Below are 15,537 nucleotides of genomic sequence, written 5' to 3'. Positions count from 1 at the left end.
CTGTAGTCCTAACACTGGATGGTACCCTGTAGTACCACTATCACTACACCACCCCCTGCCTGTGGTCCTAACACTGGATGGTACCCTGTAGTACAACTATCACTACACCACCCCCTGTCTGTAGTCCCAACACTGGATGGTACCCTGTAATACCACTATCACTACACCACCCCCTGCCTGTAGTCCTAGCGCTGGATGGTACCCTGTAGTACAACTATCACTACACCACCCCCTGTCTGTAGTCCTAACACTAGATGGTACCCTGTAGTAGCATTATCATTACACCACCCCCTGCCTGTAGTCCCAACACTGGATGGTACCCTGTAGTACCATTATCACTACACCACCCCCTGCCTGTAGTCCTAACACTAGATGGTACCCTGTAGTAGCATTATCATTACCCCACCCCCTGCCTGTAGTCCCAACACTGGATGGTACCCTGTAGGACAACTATAACTACACCACCCCCTGCCTGTAGTCCTAACACTAGATGGTACCCTGTAGTACCACTATTACTACACCCCCCCCTGCCTGTGGTCCTAACACTGGATGGTACCCTGTAGTACAACTATCACTACACCACCCCCTGCCTGTAGTCCTAGCACTGGATGGTACCCTGTAGTACCACTATTACTACATCACCCCCTGCCTGTGGTCCTAACACTGGATGGTACCCTGTAGTACCACTATCACTACACCACCCCCTGCCTGTAGTCCTAGCACTGGATGGTACCCTGTAATACCACTATTACTACATCACCCCCTGCCTGTGGTCCTAACACTGTCCTAGCACTGGATGGTACCCTGTAGTACCACTATCACTACGCCCCCCCCTGCCTGTAGTCCTAGCACTGGATGGTACCCTGTAGTACCACTATCACTACCCCACCCCCTGTCTGTAGTCCCAACACTGGATGGTACCCTGTAGTACCATTATCACTACCCCACCCCCTGCCTGTAGTCCTAACACTGGATGGTACCCTGTAATACCACTATCACTACGTGCCCCCTGCCTGTAGTCCTAGCACTGGATGGTACCCTGTAGTACCACTATCACAGCACCACCCCCTGTCTGTAGTCCCAACACTGGATGGTACCCTGTAATACCACTATCACTATGTGCCCCCTGCCTGTAGTCCTAACACTGGATGGTACCCTGAAGTACCACTATTACAGCACCACCCGTATACCACTATCACTACACCACTCCCTGCCTGTAGTCCTAACGCTGGATGGTACCCTGTGCATGTAGTACCACTATCATTGGCTACACCATCCCCTGCCTGTAGTCAGCCCACTGGATGGTACCCTGTAGTACCATTATCACAGCACCACCCCCTGTAATAGTGGTACTTCGGGGTACCATCCAGTGGACTGACTACAGGCAGGGGGCACATAGAGATAGTGGTATTACATGTACAGGGTAGCATCCAGTTGTCTGACTAGAGGCAGGGGGTGGTGTAGTGATAGTTGTACTACATGTACAGGGGACCATCCAGTGTTAGGAATACAGGCAGGGGGGGGAGTAGCCAGTGGTAGTGGTACTACATGTCCAGGGTCCCATCCAGTGTTAGGAATACAGGCAGGGGGGGGGGTAGCCAGTGATAGTTGTACTACATGTACAGGTTACCATCCAGTGGTCTCACTACAGGCAGGGGGGACATAGTGATAGTGGTATTACAGGGTCCCATCCAGTGTTAGGATGGAGCTGTAATAGTGGTACTACATGTCCAGGGTCCCATCCAGTGGTCTGGCTACAGGCAGGGGGTAGTGTAGCCAGTGATAGAGGTACTACATGTACAGGTTACCATCCAGTGGTCTCACTACAGGCAGGGGGGACATAGTGATAGTGGTATTCCATGTACAGGGTACCATCATGTGGTCTGACTACAGACAGGGGGTGGGGTAGCAAGGGGGAGAGGTACTACATGTACAGGGGACCATCCAGTGTTAGCAGGGTACCATCCAGTGGACTGACTACAGGCAGGGGGGACATAGGGATAGGGGGATTACAGGGGACCATCCAGTGTTAGGATGGAGCTGTAATAGTGGTACTTCAGGGTACCACTATTACAGCACCACCACCTGACTGTAGTCAGCCCACTGGATGGTACCCTGTATATGTAGTACCACTATCCCAGCACCACCCCCTGCCTCTAGTCAGACAACTGGATGCTACCCTGTACATGTAGTACCACTATCACTGACTAGCCCATCACAAATACTGCTGTACTACCATGCTATCAGGCTCCAGGATAGGTACCCATTGGGAAAACTGCAGCAACGTTTTGTTTCCATTCCAATTTGCAGTGCATGAGCAATATAAATATTGCATTAAAGATAATATTCAATATCAACAGCAGAAACTGTTTGGTATATATCAATAAGTGTTTTACCGTAGCTACTCTAATAAACAATCCCTTTCTATCTCCCCTCTATACATGCAACTCCGTTCTATGTAATCATTTGCAATTCCAAGTACAATGACACATCTATACTCCTGCAAATAAGAGTTTCTCAATAAAACAACTGAATATGTTGATTCAGTTTATAAAGGGAAATCCAAAACCCTTAAAAATAGCCTGAAATAAATTATCAAATACGAAAAAGTATGTCAAAAAGGACAAATCAGAGGTGACATGACATTGTTATATTACCTGTGCAACAAATCAAAAACAAAAGTTGAATACATGTACATCAAAATTCATGGATCAGCTTAGTAACATGAGAAGTTTTCAAAGAAAGGCGTGACCAATACCTATGGCAGATGGCTTAGTCAGTCACCAGGTACCATATATATGACTTACCTGTGTCATATATATATACCAGCTGGTACAATATGGGACTTACCTGGACCAGATGCCTTGTAGAATTTGACTTACCTGTGCCATGTACCAAGATAAACTGCTGGTGGATAATCAGTACCTGAGGTTAGCATTAACTTGTAGCTGGAATTTCTTCTGACACAGCTTACATAAAATACTACTTTAAGAATGAATTACCTGCTCCAGCCAACAGTTGTAAATTGCTCACAGTATTAAAGGGTTTCATAGTTGAATCATAAACACCTTTAATTTTCCTTTTTTCTGTATTTCTACATGTCTTGGAACACTTTAAACATGAAATGTCATTCGTCTCGAACTCTAGTACTACGTATAGTCATACATGGATGAAGTCTTGACCTCTAGTACCACGGATAGTCGTACATGGATGAAGTCTTGACCTCTAGTACCACAGATAGTCGTACATGGATGAAGTCTTGATCTCTAGTACCANCTTGACCTCTAGTACCACAGATAGTCGTACATGGATGAAGTCTTGATCTCTAGTACCATGGATAGTCGTACATGGATGAAGACTTGACCTCTAGTACCACAGATAGTCGTACATGGATGAAGACTTGACCTCTAGTACCACGGACAGTCATACATGGATGAAGTCTTGACCTCTAGTACCATGGATAGTCGTACATGAATGAAGACTTGACCTCTAGTACCACGGATAGTCATACATGGATGAAGACTTGACCTCTAGTACCACAGATAGTCGGACATGGATGAAGACTTGACCTCTAGTACTACAGATAGTCGTACATGGATGAAGTGGACATACAGTACAGAAAACATGTTAATTCTGTTTGGTTTTTACCATCTATGATGAAGTCTTGATCTCTAGCACCACGGATAGTCGTACATGGATGAAGACCAGACCTCTAGTACCACGGATAGTAGTACATGGATGAAGTCTTGACCTCTAGAACCATGGATAGTCGTACATGGATGAAGTCTTGGCCTCTCGTACCATTGATAGTCGTACATGGATGAAGACTTGACCTCCAGTACCACGGATAGTCGTACATGGATGCAGACTTGACCTCTAGTACCACGGATAGTCGGACATGGATGAAGACTTGACCTCAAGTAACACGGATAGTCGTACATGGATGAAGACTTAACCTCTAGTACCACGGATAGTCGTACACGGATGAAGTCTTGACCTCTAGTACCATGGTTAGTCGTACATGGATGAAGACTTGACCTCCAGTACCACGGATAGTCGTACATGGATGCAGACTTGACCTCTAGTACCACGGATAGTCATACATGGATGAAGACTTGACCTCTAGTACCAGGGATAGTCGTACATGGATGAAGTCTTGATATCTAGTACCATGGATAGTCGTACATGGAGGAAGACTTGACCTCTAGTACCATGGATAGTCGTATATGGATGAAGACTTGACCTCTAGTACCCCAGATAGTCGTACATGGATGAAGACTTGAGCTCTAGTACCACGGATAGTCGTACATGGATGCAGACTTGACCTCTAGTACCACGGATAGTAGTACATGGATGAAGTCTTGACCTCTAGAACCATGGATAGTCGTACCTGGATGAAGTCTTGACCTCTAGTACCACGGATAGTCGTCCATGGATGAAGTCTTGACCTCTAGTACCACAGATAGTCGTACAGGGATGAAGACTTGACCTCTAGTACCACGGCTAGTCGTACATGGATGAAGTCTTGATCTGTAGTACCATGGATAGTCGTACATGGATGAGGACTTGACCTCTAGTACCATGGATAGTCGTACATAGATGAAGACTTGACCTCTAGAACCACAGATAGTCGTACATGGATGAAGTGGCGATACAGTACAGAAAACATGTTAATTCTGTTTGGTTTTTACCATCTATGATGAAGTCTTGATCTCTAGTACCACGGATAGTCGTACATGGATGCAGACTTGACCTCTAGTACCACGGATAGTAGTACATGGATGAAGTCTTGACCTCTAGTACCACGGATAGTCGTCCATGGATGAAGTCTTGACCTCTAGTACTACAGATAGTCGTACATGGATGAAGTGGCGATACAGTACAGAAAACATGTTAATTCTGTTTGGTTTTACATGGATGAAGACTTGACCTCTAGTACTACAGATAGTCGTACATGGATGAAGTGGACATACAGTACAGAAAACATGTTAATTCTGTTTGGTTTTTACCATCTATGATGAAGTCTTGATCTCTAGCACCACGGATAGTCGTACATGGATGAAGACGTGACCTCTAGTACCACGGATAGTCGTACATGGTGAAGACTTGACCTCTAGTACCACAGATAGTCGTACATGGATGAGGTCTTGACCTCTAGTACCATGGATAGTCGTACATGGATAAAGTCTTGATCTCTAGTACCATGGATAGTCGGACATGGATGAAGACTTGACCTCAAGTAACACGGATAGTCGTACATGGATGAAGACTTGCCCTCTAGCACCACTGATATACAACATGGATCAAGTCTTGACCTCTAGTACCACAGATAGTCGTACATGGATGAGGTCTTGACCTCTAGTACCATGGATAGTCGTATATGGATGAAGACTTGACCTCTAGTACCACAGATAGTCGTACATGGATGAGGTCTTGACCTCTAGTACCATGGATAGTCGTATATGGATGAAGACTTGACCTCTAGTACCACAGATAGTCGTACATGGATGAGGTCTTGACCTCTAGTACCATGGATAGTCGTACCTGGATGAAGTCTTGACCTCTAGTACCATGTATAGTCGTACATGGATGAAGACTTGACATCTAGTACCATGGATAGTCGTACATGGAGGAAGTCGTGACCTCTAGTACCACGGATAGTAGTACATGGATGAAGGCTTGACCTCCAGTACCATGGATAGTCGTACATGGATGAGGACTTGACCTCTAGTACCATGGATAGTCGTACATAGATGAAGACTTGACCTCTAGTACCATGGATAGTCGTATATGGATGAAGACTTGACCTCTAGTACCAGGGATAGTCGTACATGGATGAAGTCTTGAGCTCTAGTACCATGGATAGTCGTACATGGATGAGGACTTGACCTCTAGTACCATGGATAGTCGTACATTGATTAAGTCTTGACCTCTAGTACCATGGATAGTCGTACATTGATTAAGTCTTGACCTCTAGTACCATGGATAGTCGTACATTGATTAAGTCTTGACCTCTAGTACCATGGATAGTCGTACCTGGATGAAGTCTTGACCTCTAGTACCATGGTTAGTCGTACATGGATGAAGACTTGACCTCTAGCACCACTGATATACAACATGGATCAAGTCTTGACCTCTAGTACCACAGATAGTCGTACATGGATGAAGTGGCCATACAGTACAGAAAACATGTTAATTCTGTTTGGTTTTTACCATCTATATATAGACCAACAAAATTTTGAATAGACTTGTCCTTAGTTCTGATTTCCACAAATTTACATGTACCAGCTGTGAGTCTGTGACAGATAACAAGATTCTAAAGTGTGATGACACTTAAAAGCCAGATACATAAGGGTTTAAGTTAGTGTGTTACCATGTGAAGGTAGCAGGAAATCAATGGAGCAAAATGAGAAACAAGTAAAGGACCTTCATTTGTACCAATTTTCAACTTGACCCACAATAGATAGAACAAAATGTTGAAGGATCATATATAAGATGTATGTGTTGTTTGATGAGTGTTCCAAAGCTTCCATGTGAGCTGGGATCAATCTAGTTTTCCATAAAGAAGAAAATTCCTGTTCTTTGAAATTCCCCTTATGCGCTTAAAAATTCCCCTATTTCAACAAGAAAATAGCGGTTCTTCTTCACAAGATCAACAGTTAAAATGCAAAATACTGCAAATGTACTTTTTCTTCACATAATTTAAACAAAAAATTCTACAATTTTAAGCTTAAAATTGTTTATAAATTGAAATATACTGCACACATGTATGTCGGACAAAACATTTATCTTTTACCTTCATGATGCTAGAGCCCTGTATCAAAATTTTAATTTCCGGGGCCATTCCCCCAAATCTGAAAAAGGGTAGATTCCCTTAAAACCTAGATTGATCCCTAGTGAGTTAATAAGGAATCATCCGACTTACAATCATCATTTACGTAAAATGTAAACAGAACTTACCTGTCTTATAAAGCTGTTTGAACTGTCAGAAAAGCTGCCATCGGAGCGTTTGATTTTTCCCTTCTTTTTACCTTTACCCTGAAAGACAAAACAAAATTGTTTGATTATATCACAACTTTTAAAACAAACTAACTTTAAAAATACAAATACATCTCTAACACCCTATAGCTATAGCTACCAATCAATGACGTCACTTGTATCCTGATATTTGACGAAATCCAAGCTATATTTTTATTAAAAACAGGCAGGAATGATGTTGTATTATTGTACCTAATTATGTTAGTGTGTATACACATGGCAGGAAAATGAAAATATATATGTTATTATTTAACTGATGTAATATATAATGAATTAGGAAATTATCAGCTAGTTTACATGATGATTCAGACATCAATAGCTTTTAAAACCACAGCTGTTACAGTACAGTCCTCAGATATATACATTACATATGTACACAATACACTGCACAGTGTCTGTACAAATACATCGCCATCTGAAATCGGTAATCATAATTAAATGATTCATCACTAGTTTCATCTCTATATTTTAATTAAGACTCAAATGTCTTTTTTTACAACTTCAGAGTAAATTACATTATAAAAAGCAGAGGTAATTAATTAATGATATTTCATCTTTATCCTTATTAGTATGTTTGCCTGTTTTTATTGTCTATATTCTAACAGTTACAAATTGATTTGGTTGATTTCAGACAAGCACAGTCCAAATCTCCAAATGCAGTTTCTATGCAATCTTTGTAAAATATTTTTCAATGAAAAAATTAATTGCTTCATGATTTTTTGAGATCAAAAATATTACTGGTACGTGTATACTATATATATACATGTATTTATATAGCCTTCAGTTGGTATAACTATAAATATGTTTTTGTTATTCCAAGATTACCAATATCTATGCTGGATAGGTTTAACAATAATATATATATATCTGCATTGATTTCATACTTTTTACTGTGTTGTGTTGTTCTGAAAACAAAACTCTTCTCTGGACCTGAAAGGAAATATACCATTTTTCTTTTCTAAGGGAGACAACTCTTAAACCAAATGCCAGTACATGTTCCTAACATGCAAAAACACAGCAATGTTTATAATATATACCATAGCCTAGGGCTAGAAATCTAGTAAAGAATGTATGCGCACTAGTCGTTCCAACTAGTGGTTTCTGATTTTACTAGCACATGTGCAAATTGCACTTACCCATTCAACCTAATAAATAATACCAAATTTTGACTAGTAAATTAAAAAAAAAAAAACACATGTACATAGTCGAGATAGAGATTTCATGATCACTAGTCTCAGATTAGTGGGCTTCCCTTAGTGTCTAGCCCTAAATATCAAAGTCAACATATAACCTTTGTAATATCTATAAACAGCATAAGAAAAATAAACACAAACTAGAATGATGAAGTTATCTCATAATTAATATATAATTTATGAATCGATCCTATTTCATTTCAAACTATAAATAAAACTGCAAACCTGAGTCTACTTTATTTCAAAACAACATTTGCTCTTTGACAAGACAAAGAATTGAATTAGCTACCTGCATAAATTTAAATCACAAATTGTGAAAGGTTAAACTCCACATGCATGCACAGTTTAATAGCATGTTTGTAAGCTTGATTTTTTCCTTCTATACAACATAGCAGCTTACCATAGGCAATGTACATAGAGCACATATAATTGCTATAGGCCTACTTACAATTTGTTACTTTGAAATTTTTAAGAATACATATGTATACAAAATAACAATCACAAATTTATAATATAAATCACAATGTATTGCATTGCAAAGGGCCTTTTATACCATCATGTTACCGTATTCATCCAGTCTTAAGCCCATGCATGGTAATAAGCCTGCCTATATTGCAGTTTAGAAGAAATGTCAACTTTTGGTTATTTTCATAATCCCGAAATAAGCCTGCCCTCTGACTTTGAGGCAGAGTTTATGTGTCGTCCCTTTTGATTGTTGCAGGATAAATACGATATGTAGATAAACTCAATGAGCACTTGCATTACCACAACATTCAACTGTATTTTGCTGGTAGATTACAGCATAATAATACAAAAATGTAGTGTATCTTATAATTATAGTAATTGAAATAAGACAGGTGGAACTTAGAATTACTCGAACTAATAAATAAATCTTAAGTGTTCTGAGCTATGTAATGCAGTCTGAACAGCTATCTTATACTGAAACTGTACAGCTTTTAAAATAAGTAATATGACAGCTTGCTTACAGTTACCTCATTCACCCCTGAAGACATATTTGAACTCTTCCAATTCAAAGTTTGGAGTAGTTCATTATGAAATTTCAGGGGTGAATGAGTTAAATATGTCTAATTTTTAACATATTTGTTTTAGGTATTTTTTTTATCAAAACTTATATCCTTTGATATTTTATTATTATGAAAATGGTTCTAAGACACCAATGAATATTGTATACAGTATGTATATATTTTCATTAATGTACAAGGGGTATTTGATTTCACCACAATTTGCTTTGCAAAATCAAAACAATGTTTTACTTTTTGTTTATTCATGTTTCTGAAATGAAGTGGAATCTGTTTCTTATCCCCATTAATGAAGAAGAGCTCCAATTATCAAATTTAGTCAGCATTTTCTAAATTGGATTCAGCGAAGAGTTTTATTTAAAAAAGAAGTAAATATTTGTTATCACTTCCTTTTTCACAACAGTAATTTATATATAATTACCCCCAAGTTAAACCTCTTGATTAAAATGCAAGGATCTCATACCCATATATATCCACCGATATAACACTGCTACCGATCATAATATTTGTTATGCATAAGTAAAACGCTTTTCTGCAACATTACAGGAAATTATTTCAAAATGCTATTAAGCTTAATACCTTAAAATGACTGCAACCTATAATTAATACAATTTATGAGAAAAGTAATTTTCAAAGCCTGTATAAACATACTGTAGAAAACTGGTGGGACTCTCTTCTACCATAAAGATTCCACTTTATACATGTATGTAGACTTTGTATAATAAATTATATTTGTGTCTGCATGTTGCATTAACATTGTTTCGGTGTCTAGTTATGTGCACCATGTGACCGGCAGCTCACAAGACTTCCTCATCATTGTTGAGGGTATACACTACAAGGAAATGACAAGTAATATAGTTCTACAACTGAACTGAGTGGTGTCTTGTACTCTTCTCTGTGCAGCACATCTTGTCAGCCCCTTGATCATACTGTACTCGACACATATACCTAATCTGACCATCAACTCGGCACAGGCAAAACCAGATTCCATGCTAAAAATAAGATTGTTATGATGCTAAGAAAGACGGAAAGACAGATTGAAGCAAGCTTTACTTTTTTTCCACGTTCTGTTCCGGGATGCATTCTAGTTTGGGACTTACGCTTTCACCTTTCTATATCAGCTCCTGTTACGAAATCATTTTAATTTTTAAAACAGGACACATGGATCATTGTTTTGACTTTTTTTTCTCATTTATAATATGATATCCCAATGGTCTACCGGCCTTTCTCCTATACTTACTTTTGAAACCACTATAAGTTCTGTTAAGTTAAGTTTATTCCGGTACCGGATTTGAACAATCCTCTTCGCCGGACTCAAAATCATAGTGATACAATACATAGTTAACAATAATGATGTAAACAAAATGTAAAATGTATTATAAATAATATAGACAGTTAAGTTCCGTTAATTTTTCATTAAAGTTCATATCTTTAATTATAAATCAGGTCTTGGTTTTCCCAAAACTTGTTAAGTCTTTTTTTAAAACATGTTATCACAAGACTTTACTGTTGGTGGTAAATAGGTACAGCTACTTCAAAGTGACAAAGGGCCAGACATAGAATTTGGGGGATGGGGGTTTGGGGGAGGGATCAAATCTGAACTGTGAATTTCCTACCTTGAAGAGAACAATGAGAGCTACAGTCGACCATTACCGTTATATTTAGCTTACCCAAAACAGGACAGTACCGTAAACGAGATACTACCTAAAAGGGGACACTTGTGGATGAACGACACAAAAAACTGTCAAAATGCAATCATGTGTGCAATTTTCACTTGATGATACTTTTATGACAATTTCACTGTATACAAAATAGAAAAGTGGAAAGTATGGTATCTAATTTATGAACAAACCTGTTTGGAATTGACACTTTAGTAAAAAAAACAATTTGATAGTTTCGAGTGACGTTACAGATTGGAGAAATCACAACAAAAAATACCTACAATACTTATACACCTCTTAAACTAAATAGTATTTTTTTACATCAATCTAATTGAATATGCTCACATTTACTGATATGTTGCATGATTAGATTGATTGTACATCTACATAAAAGTAGCATGTTTCTGGAAAGAAGGCAATGGTATACGTATGTCTATAGGATTTGGTTTAACAATTAGCTCCGTTAACATATTTGGAGAAATAATGTAAGTTGCTGCATGTATATATCAATTCACTGTAGACCATTACATCGATAAACTCCAGTTACTATCAAATTAAATGATGCAGTAGGGCTCAGATGTTCATTCTTAATGTTGACTATATATCATTAGTGCATACCACCTGGCCCCCCAATCCCTTTTCCCTCAAAAATTGCATAACAGCAGACATGTTGAAAACATAAGGTTTGATATCTGTCGGTGTAAATAGAGGAAGCACGGAATAAACATACGATTAAGACAATCTAACTTAATTGTTCAACATACATGTGTTGAATACTTAATTAAGACAACAGCCTGCTTCATTTCAACAAGAATGTTAGTAAAATGATAAAGGAAATCGTGAATAAACAAACCATTTCACGAGAACTGACATGCCCCCATCGGCGCCCCTCAGATTGTCAAATGTCAGCATCCGAGATACAGCGATGGAAATTAGCGGCCAAGCCCGGAATCTGAGAAGCCATATTATCATATATACAAACAATTCACTAAAATAAAAGTAAACCAGCTCCTTGTAGTGTTTTTACCTGAGATACAGGAGGCATGTCGGTTAACTCTGAAAATTGCGATGGGAGTCCAGCCATAACATCACTGCTGTTCGGGGATTCTCACGATTCAGCGCCATACGAATACGTATGTGTCCATTAACAAGAACGCGGATTCATCGCTTTTCTCTGGTGTCCACCGTTTCGAAAGTACGACACCAAATCAACCATACAAACTCGTCTGGCTCACTGAAATCTCAAATGAATGAATATCATAACAGGATGAAGGTATCTCTACTTGGCACGAAAGGGACTGCGATCCTCGTTTCCAAATATAAATATCGACACAATCTTTCTCGTTCTACTGATTTTGCGCGATATTTGCTTGCCCTATGATGAAATATCGCTACAGATTTCAAATACTTCGTTTTATTTAATATATCTCAGTGGTGGCTAATTTTATTAAAACTAAATATTTCACAAATATTACGAAACCCTTTCGTTTCACAAACCTACATGAGATGCCGTGACGACATGAAGCACAAATGTTACGAGACATCTGATTGGCTAAGGTATTATTGCGTGTCGAAGGTAATTTCAGTGCGAAAAAAATTCCAGTGAAAATGGTTTCAGCAATCTCTACAATGGCTGGTCTAAGCATATTTATCTAGGTAAAAAGATAAAACTACATATGTTAGTATCATTTTCCAGTGTAACGACATTTCTGCTGGGATGAGCTGCCTCTCAGGGTCTAGAACTGCGTTAAGGACACTTAATTTGGAAGTCCCAACATTAATTAGCATTAGGTATATATATATATATATATTTGTGTACATCTTTGGTTCGTTAGAACACGGAATTGCTATATAAGTCCGTGGCTATAAGAATATATTTAGAAATTGAAAAAATAATATCAGACTTTCAATTGTTTGAAAAAAATACTTGACAAATGAGACAATCGGATATAAATTTTCTGAATTAATGCCGTATAGAGTGTTATTGAATATCTTTTGTAATCATAATTAGATTTCTTTACACACTTTCAGTATCAGCAATAAAATTGACTTTGTGGATATCAAAACAATCAGTTAGATATTTCTGATTAATTATAATTAACGTTTTAAGTAAACTATTAAATCTAAAAAAAACCACGTTTAATCGGTTCAACGATAATTTAGAATGTGCTAAATCTCTCTTTTTATCAGACGAAAAGACAAAACAACGAAACGGCAAAAAGCAGCTAACGTACTTTTACATATTTTATTTCGGTTGATCCATTTACTTGTTAAAATTTGAAGACGACAACGTTGATACACAGGGGAATCCTTAACCCTTTCACCCCTGAAGACCATAATGAACTTATCCGGATCAACCCATTGAGGGTCTACTAAAGTTGCATAGGGGTGAAAGGGTTCACAGAAGTTGTATGGCACGGGAAACTGTGACGTCATTATCACGACGCGATGGGAATGAGTGCTTTACATGTATTATGAGGATCTAGAGGGATTTTTTTCTAGGATTGAGGACCCCTGTGTGACGTCACATATAAAGTTGCCATGCCATTGACTTTATTATAGTTTTCTTTCATCATTAATAATGAGACTAAAACGCGGATAAAATATACGATATTTGCATACCAGCCTACAGAGATATAAAAATACAGAAATACCGTATTTCATACCTACTAAACTTTTCTTTTTCAATATTAGCGTTAAGTAACATATATACCGTGTTATGATTTGGCATCTTGTCTTTCGATGATGTGTGGTTGTGAAATTTCTTTAATGGTTCCCAGGTTATTATAAAACTGTTGACTTATAAATCCCGGTTTGGAGGTAGGTGTCTTCATATGAAAATACAATGTTCTTTAGTAAGAAAACGTCATCTGAAAAGTAAAAATAGCTAAATGAACTAAAAATCGTGTTTGGAACAGCCTGTTAGTAATCACTGTGACTAATAATGAAGGTCATAGGGCAGATCCTTGTAGGGCTCCGTCAGTGAGTTTTGATGTATTTTTTATTTACTTTTCATATAATCAATTAAGTTGCGTCGGTATCGTCCATTACATCTAGATACGCTTTTGCATGGAAATGTTGATCTAACATTACATGAAAACCAAACTATTTTTGAAATTGTTCAAATATTTATTCGTACAAGTAATAGATTTTAAATAGTCTTGAAGAACAGGTGAACTTATCCTATAGTCTATCCTTTCATTCCTTGTCTTTCTAATAAACCTACCCACCCTACCACAATCTTTTCTGAACCACCATGCCATAAGTGATTTTTGTAATATGAACTATACAAAATAAATGTCTATTTCTTTTCTGCCTGGCACAATGAAACGATACCTAGAATGAGCTTGAATGTACAACAGAGCAAGATTATTAGGAATGAGAATTTACATGGGCAATTTGAACAGAGTAAGTAGCCGAAGTGTGTAGCTAGTATGTGCCAGGCAGATATATTATATATTATTATACATTATATTGTTGTATATGATAAGGAATGATATATGATATTCATGTGATTTCCATGCACTTTCAACCTGTTTACCTGCACTTTCAATCTGTTTCGTCTTTCCTTTTTCTGATTTCCAAATTAGTTTTATGGTATAACAAATGTACATATATGTCTATTGTCGCTATCACATTGTTGTAGTACAATTGTTGACGAGAGGGATTTTATAAGTTGTCATAACTTGTGCCTAATCCTCTTGCTTGAATTTAGAAGCAATAAAATATGTTTAAACTAAACTATAATCAATTAATACTTGGCCAAGTGTGAGTTTTATTAATAATTATATTAATATATGTATCGTATGATATTTCTAAAGGCAGCATTTAGTGTGAGATTATTGATATAATATGTATTTATTTATATATATATCAATATATTATTTGTAGAAATAAATGTATCATAATGCTATGAGAAATTATGTCTAGTTTTGTCAAAACACGGAATTATAATTATTTAAGTTTGTAATCAAATATGTCATAGAAAGCAGTAATAATTTTACAACATGCACAACATGCATTTTTAATTCATTGTGTGTTTTAATTTTGTCATGTTTAAAAGTATTATTAAACGAACCTAATGCACATACCTATCTTTTGTTGTTTTTATACATAAATATTTTTCTATTATATGGATTTGATATACTGAGCAGTTACTGAGTGTAATAGAGCGACCAGTGACAAAAATGAGTTAAAATGGTATTTTCTATGACTGTGAGCAGGAAATGTCTACACATATGTATCATTAAGCGTCCCGCTCAGAGTAGTCCGGCTCCTTTTGGTATTTTCCACTGAAGAGATGGCAAAAAAAGAGTTTGTGATTTTGTAGTTACAACCTACTGAAATTAAGCTATATCCAGATTTATAGACGAATAAACTATTATACATTACATCGCAGAAAAAATCCTGATTTTAATAATGCTATTTAAAACGGAAGATAGACATTTAGATATTCCATATAAAAACAGACGTCGCGGAACACAAAAACAATCCGCTAGTTTCTAAACCGGATATCCCAGATGTCGTAAATAACACAGAACTAACTGTTCAGATAGCTATTGGTACTGTACATAACATCTCACGGTAACACACGGTACGATATCG

At 37.6% G+C, this 15,537-nt stretch overlaps 1 protein-coding gene across 1 annotated transcript in view; it reads right to left on the bottom strand.

The window, feature by feature from the left end:
* LOC110442884 (voltage-dependent L-type calcium channel subunit beta-1-like) overlaps positions 1-12,237 on the bottom strand; it is a 99,351-nt gene extending 87,114 nt beyond the window's left edge. The window contains exons 1-2 of the mRNA XM_021486737.1: positions 11,960-12,237; positions 6,961-7,038 (exon numbers count right to left, since the gene is read on the bottom strand). Of these exons, the coding sequence (XP_021342412.1) occupies positions 6,961-7,038; positions 11,960-12,016 (135 nt within the window). The 5' untranslated portion in view covers positions 12,017-12,237. The remainder of the gene's footprint in view (positions 1-6,960; positions 7,039-11,959) is intronic.
* Positions 12,238-15,537: the final 3,300 nt, after the last annotated feature.

This window comes from Mizuhopecten yessoensis, unplaced genomic scaffold (genome assembly GCF_002113885.1).
Source record: "Mizuhopecten yessoensis strain PY_sf001 unplaced genomic scaffold, ASM211388v2 scaffold716309, whole genome shotgun sequence".
Lineage (NCBI taxonomy): Eukaryota > Metazoa > Mollusca > Bivalvia > Pectinida > Pectinidae > Mizuhopecten > Mizuhopecten yessoensis.
Note: the sequence above shows the minus strand (reverse complement) of the source record. Positions and strands in the feature narration are given on the sequence as shown.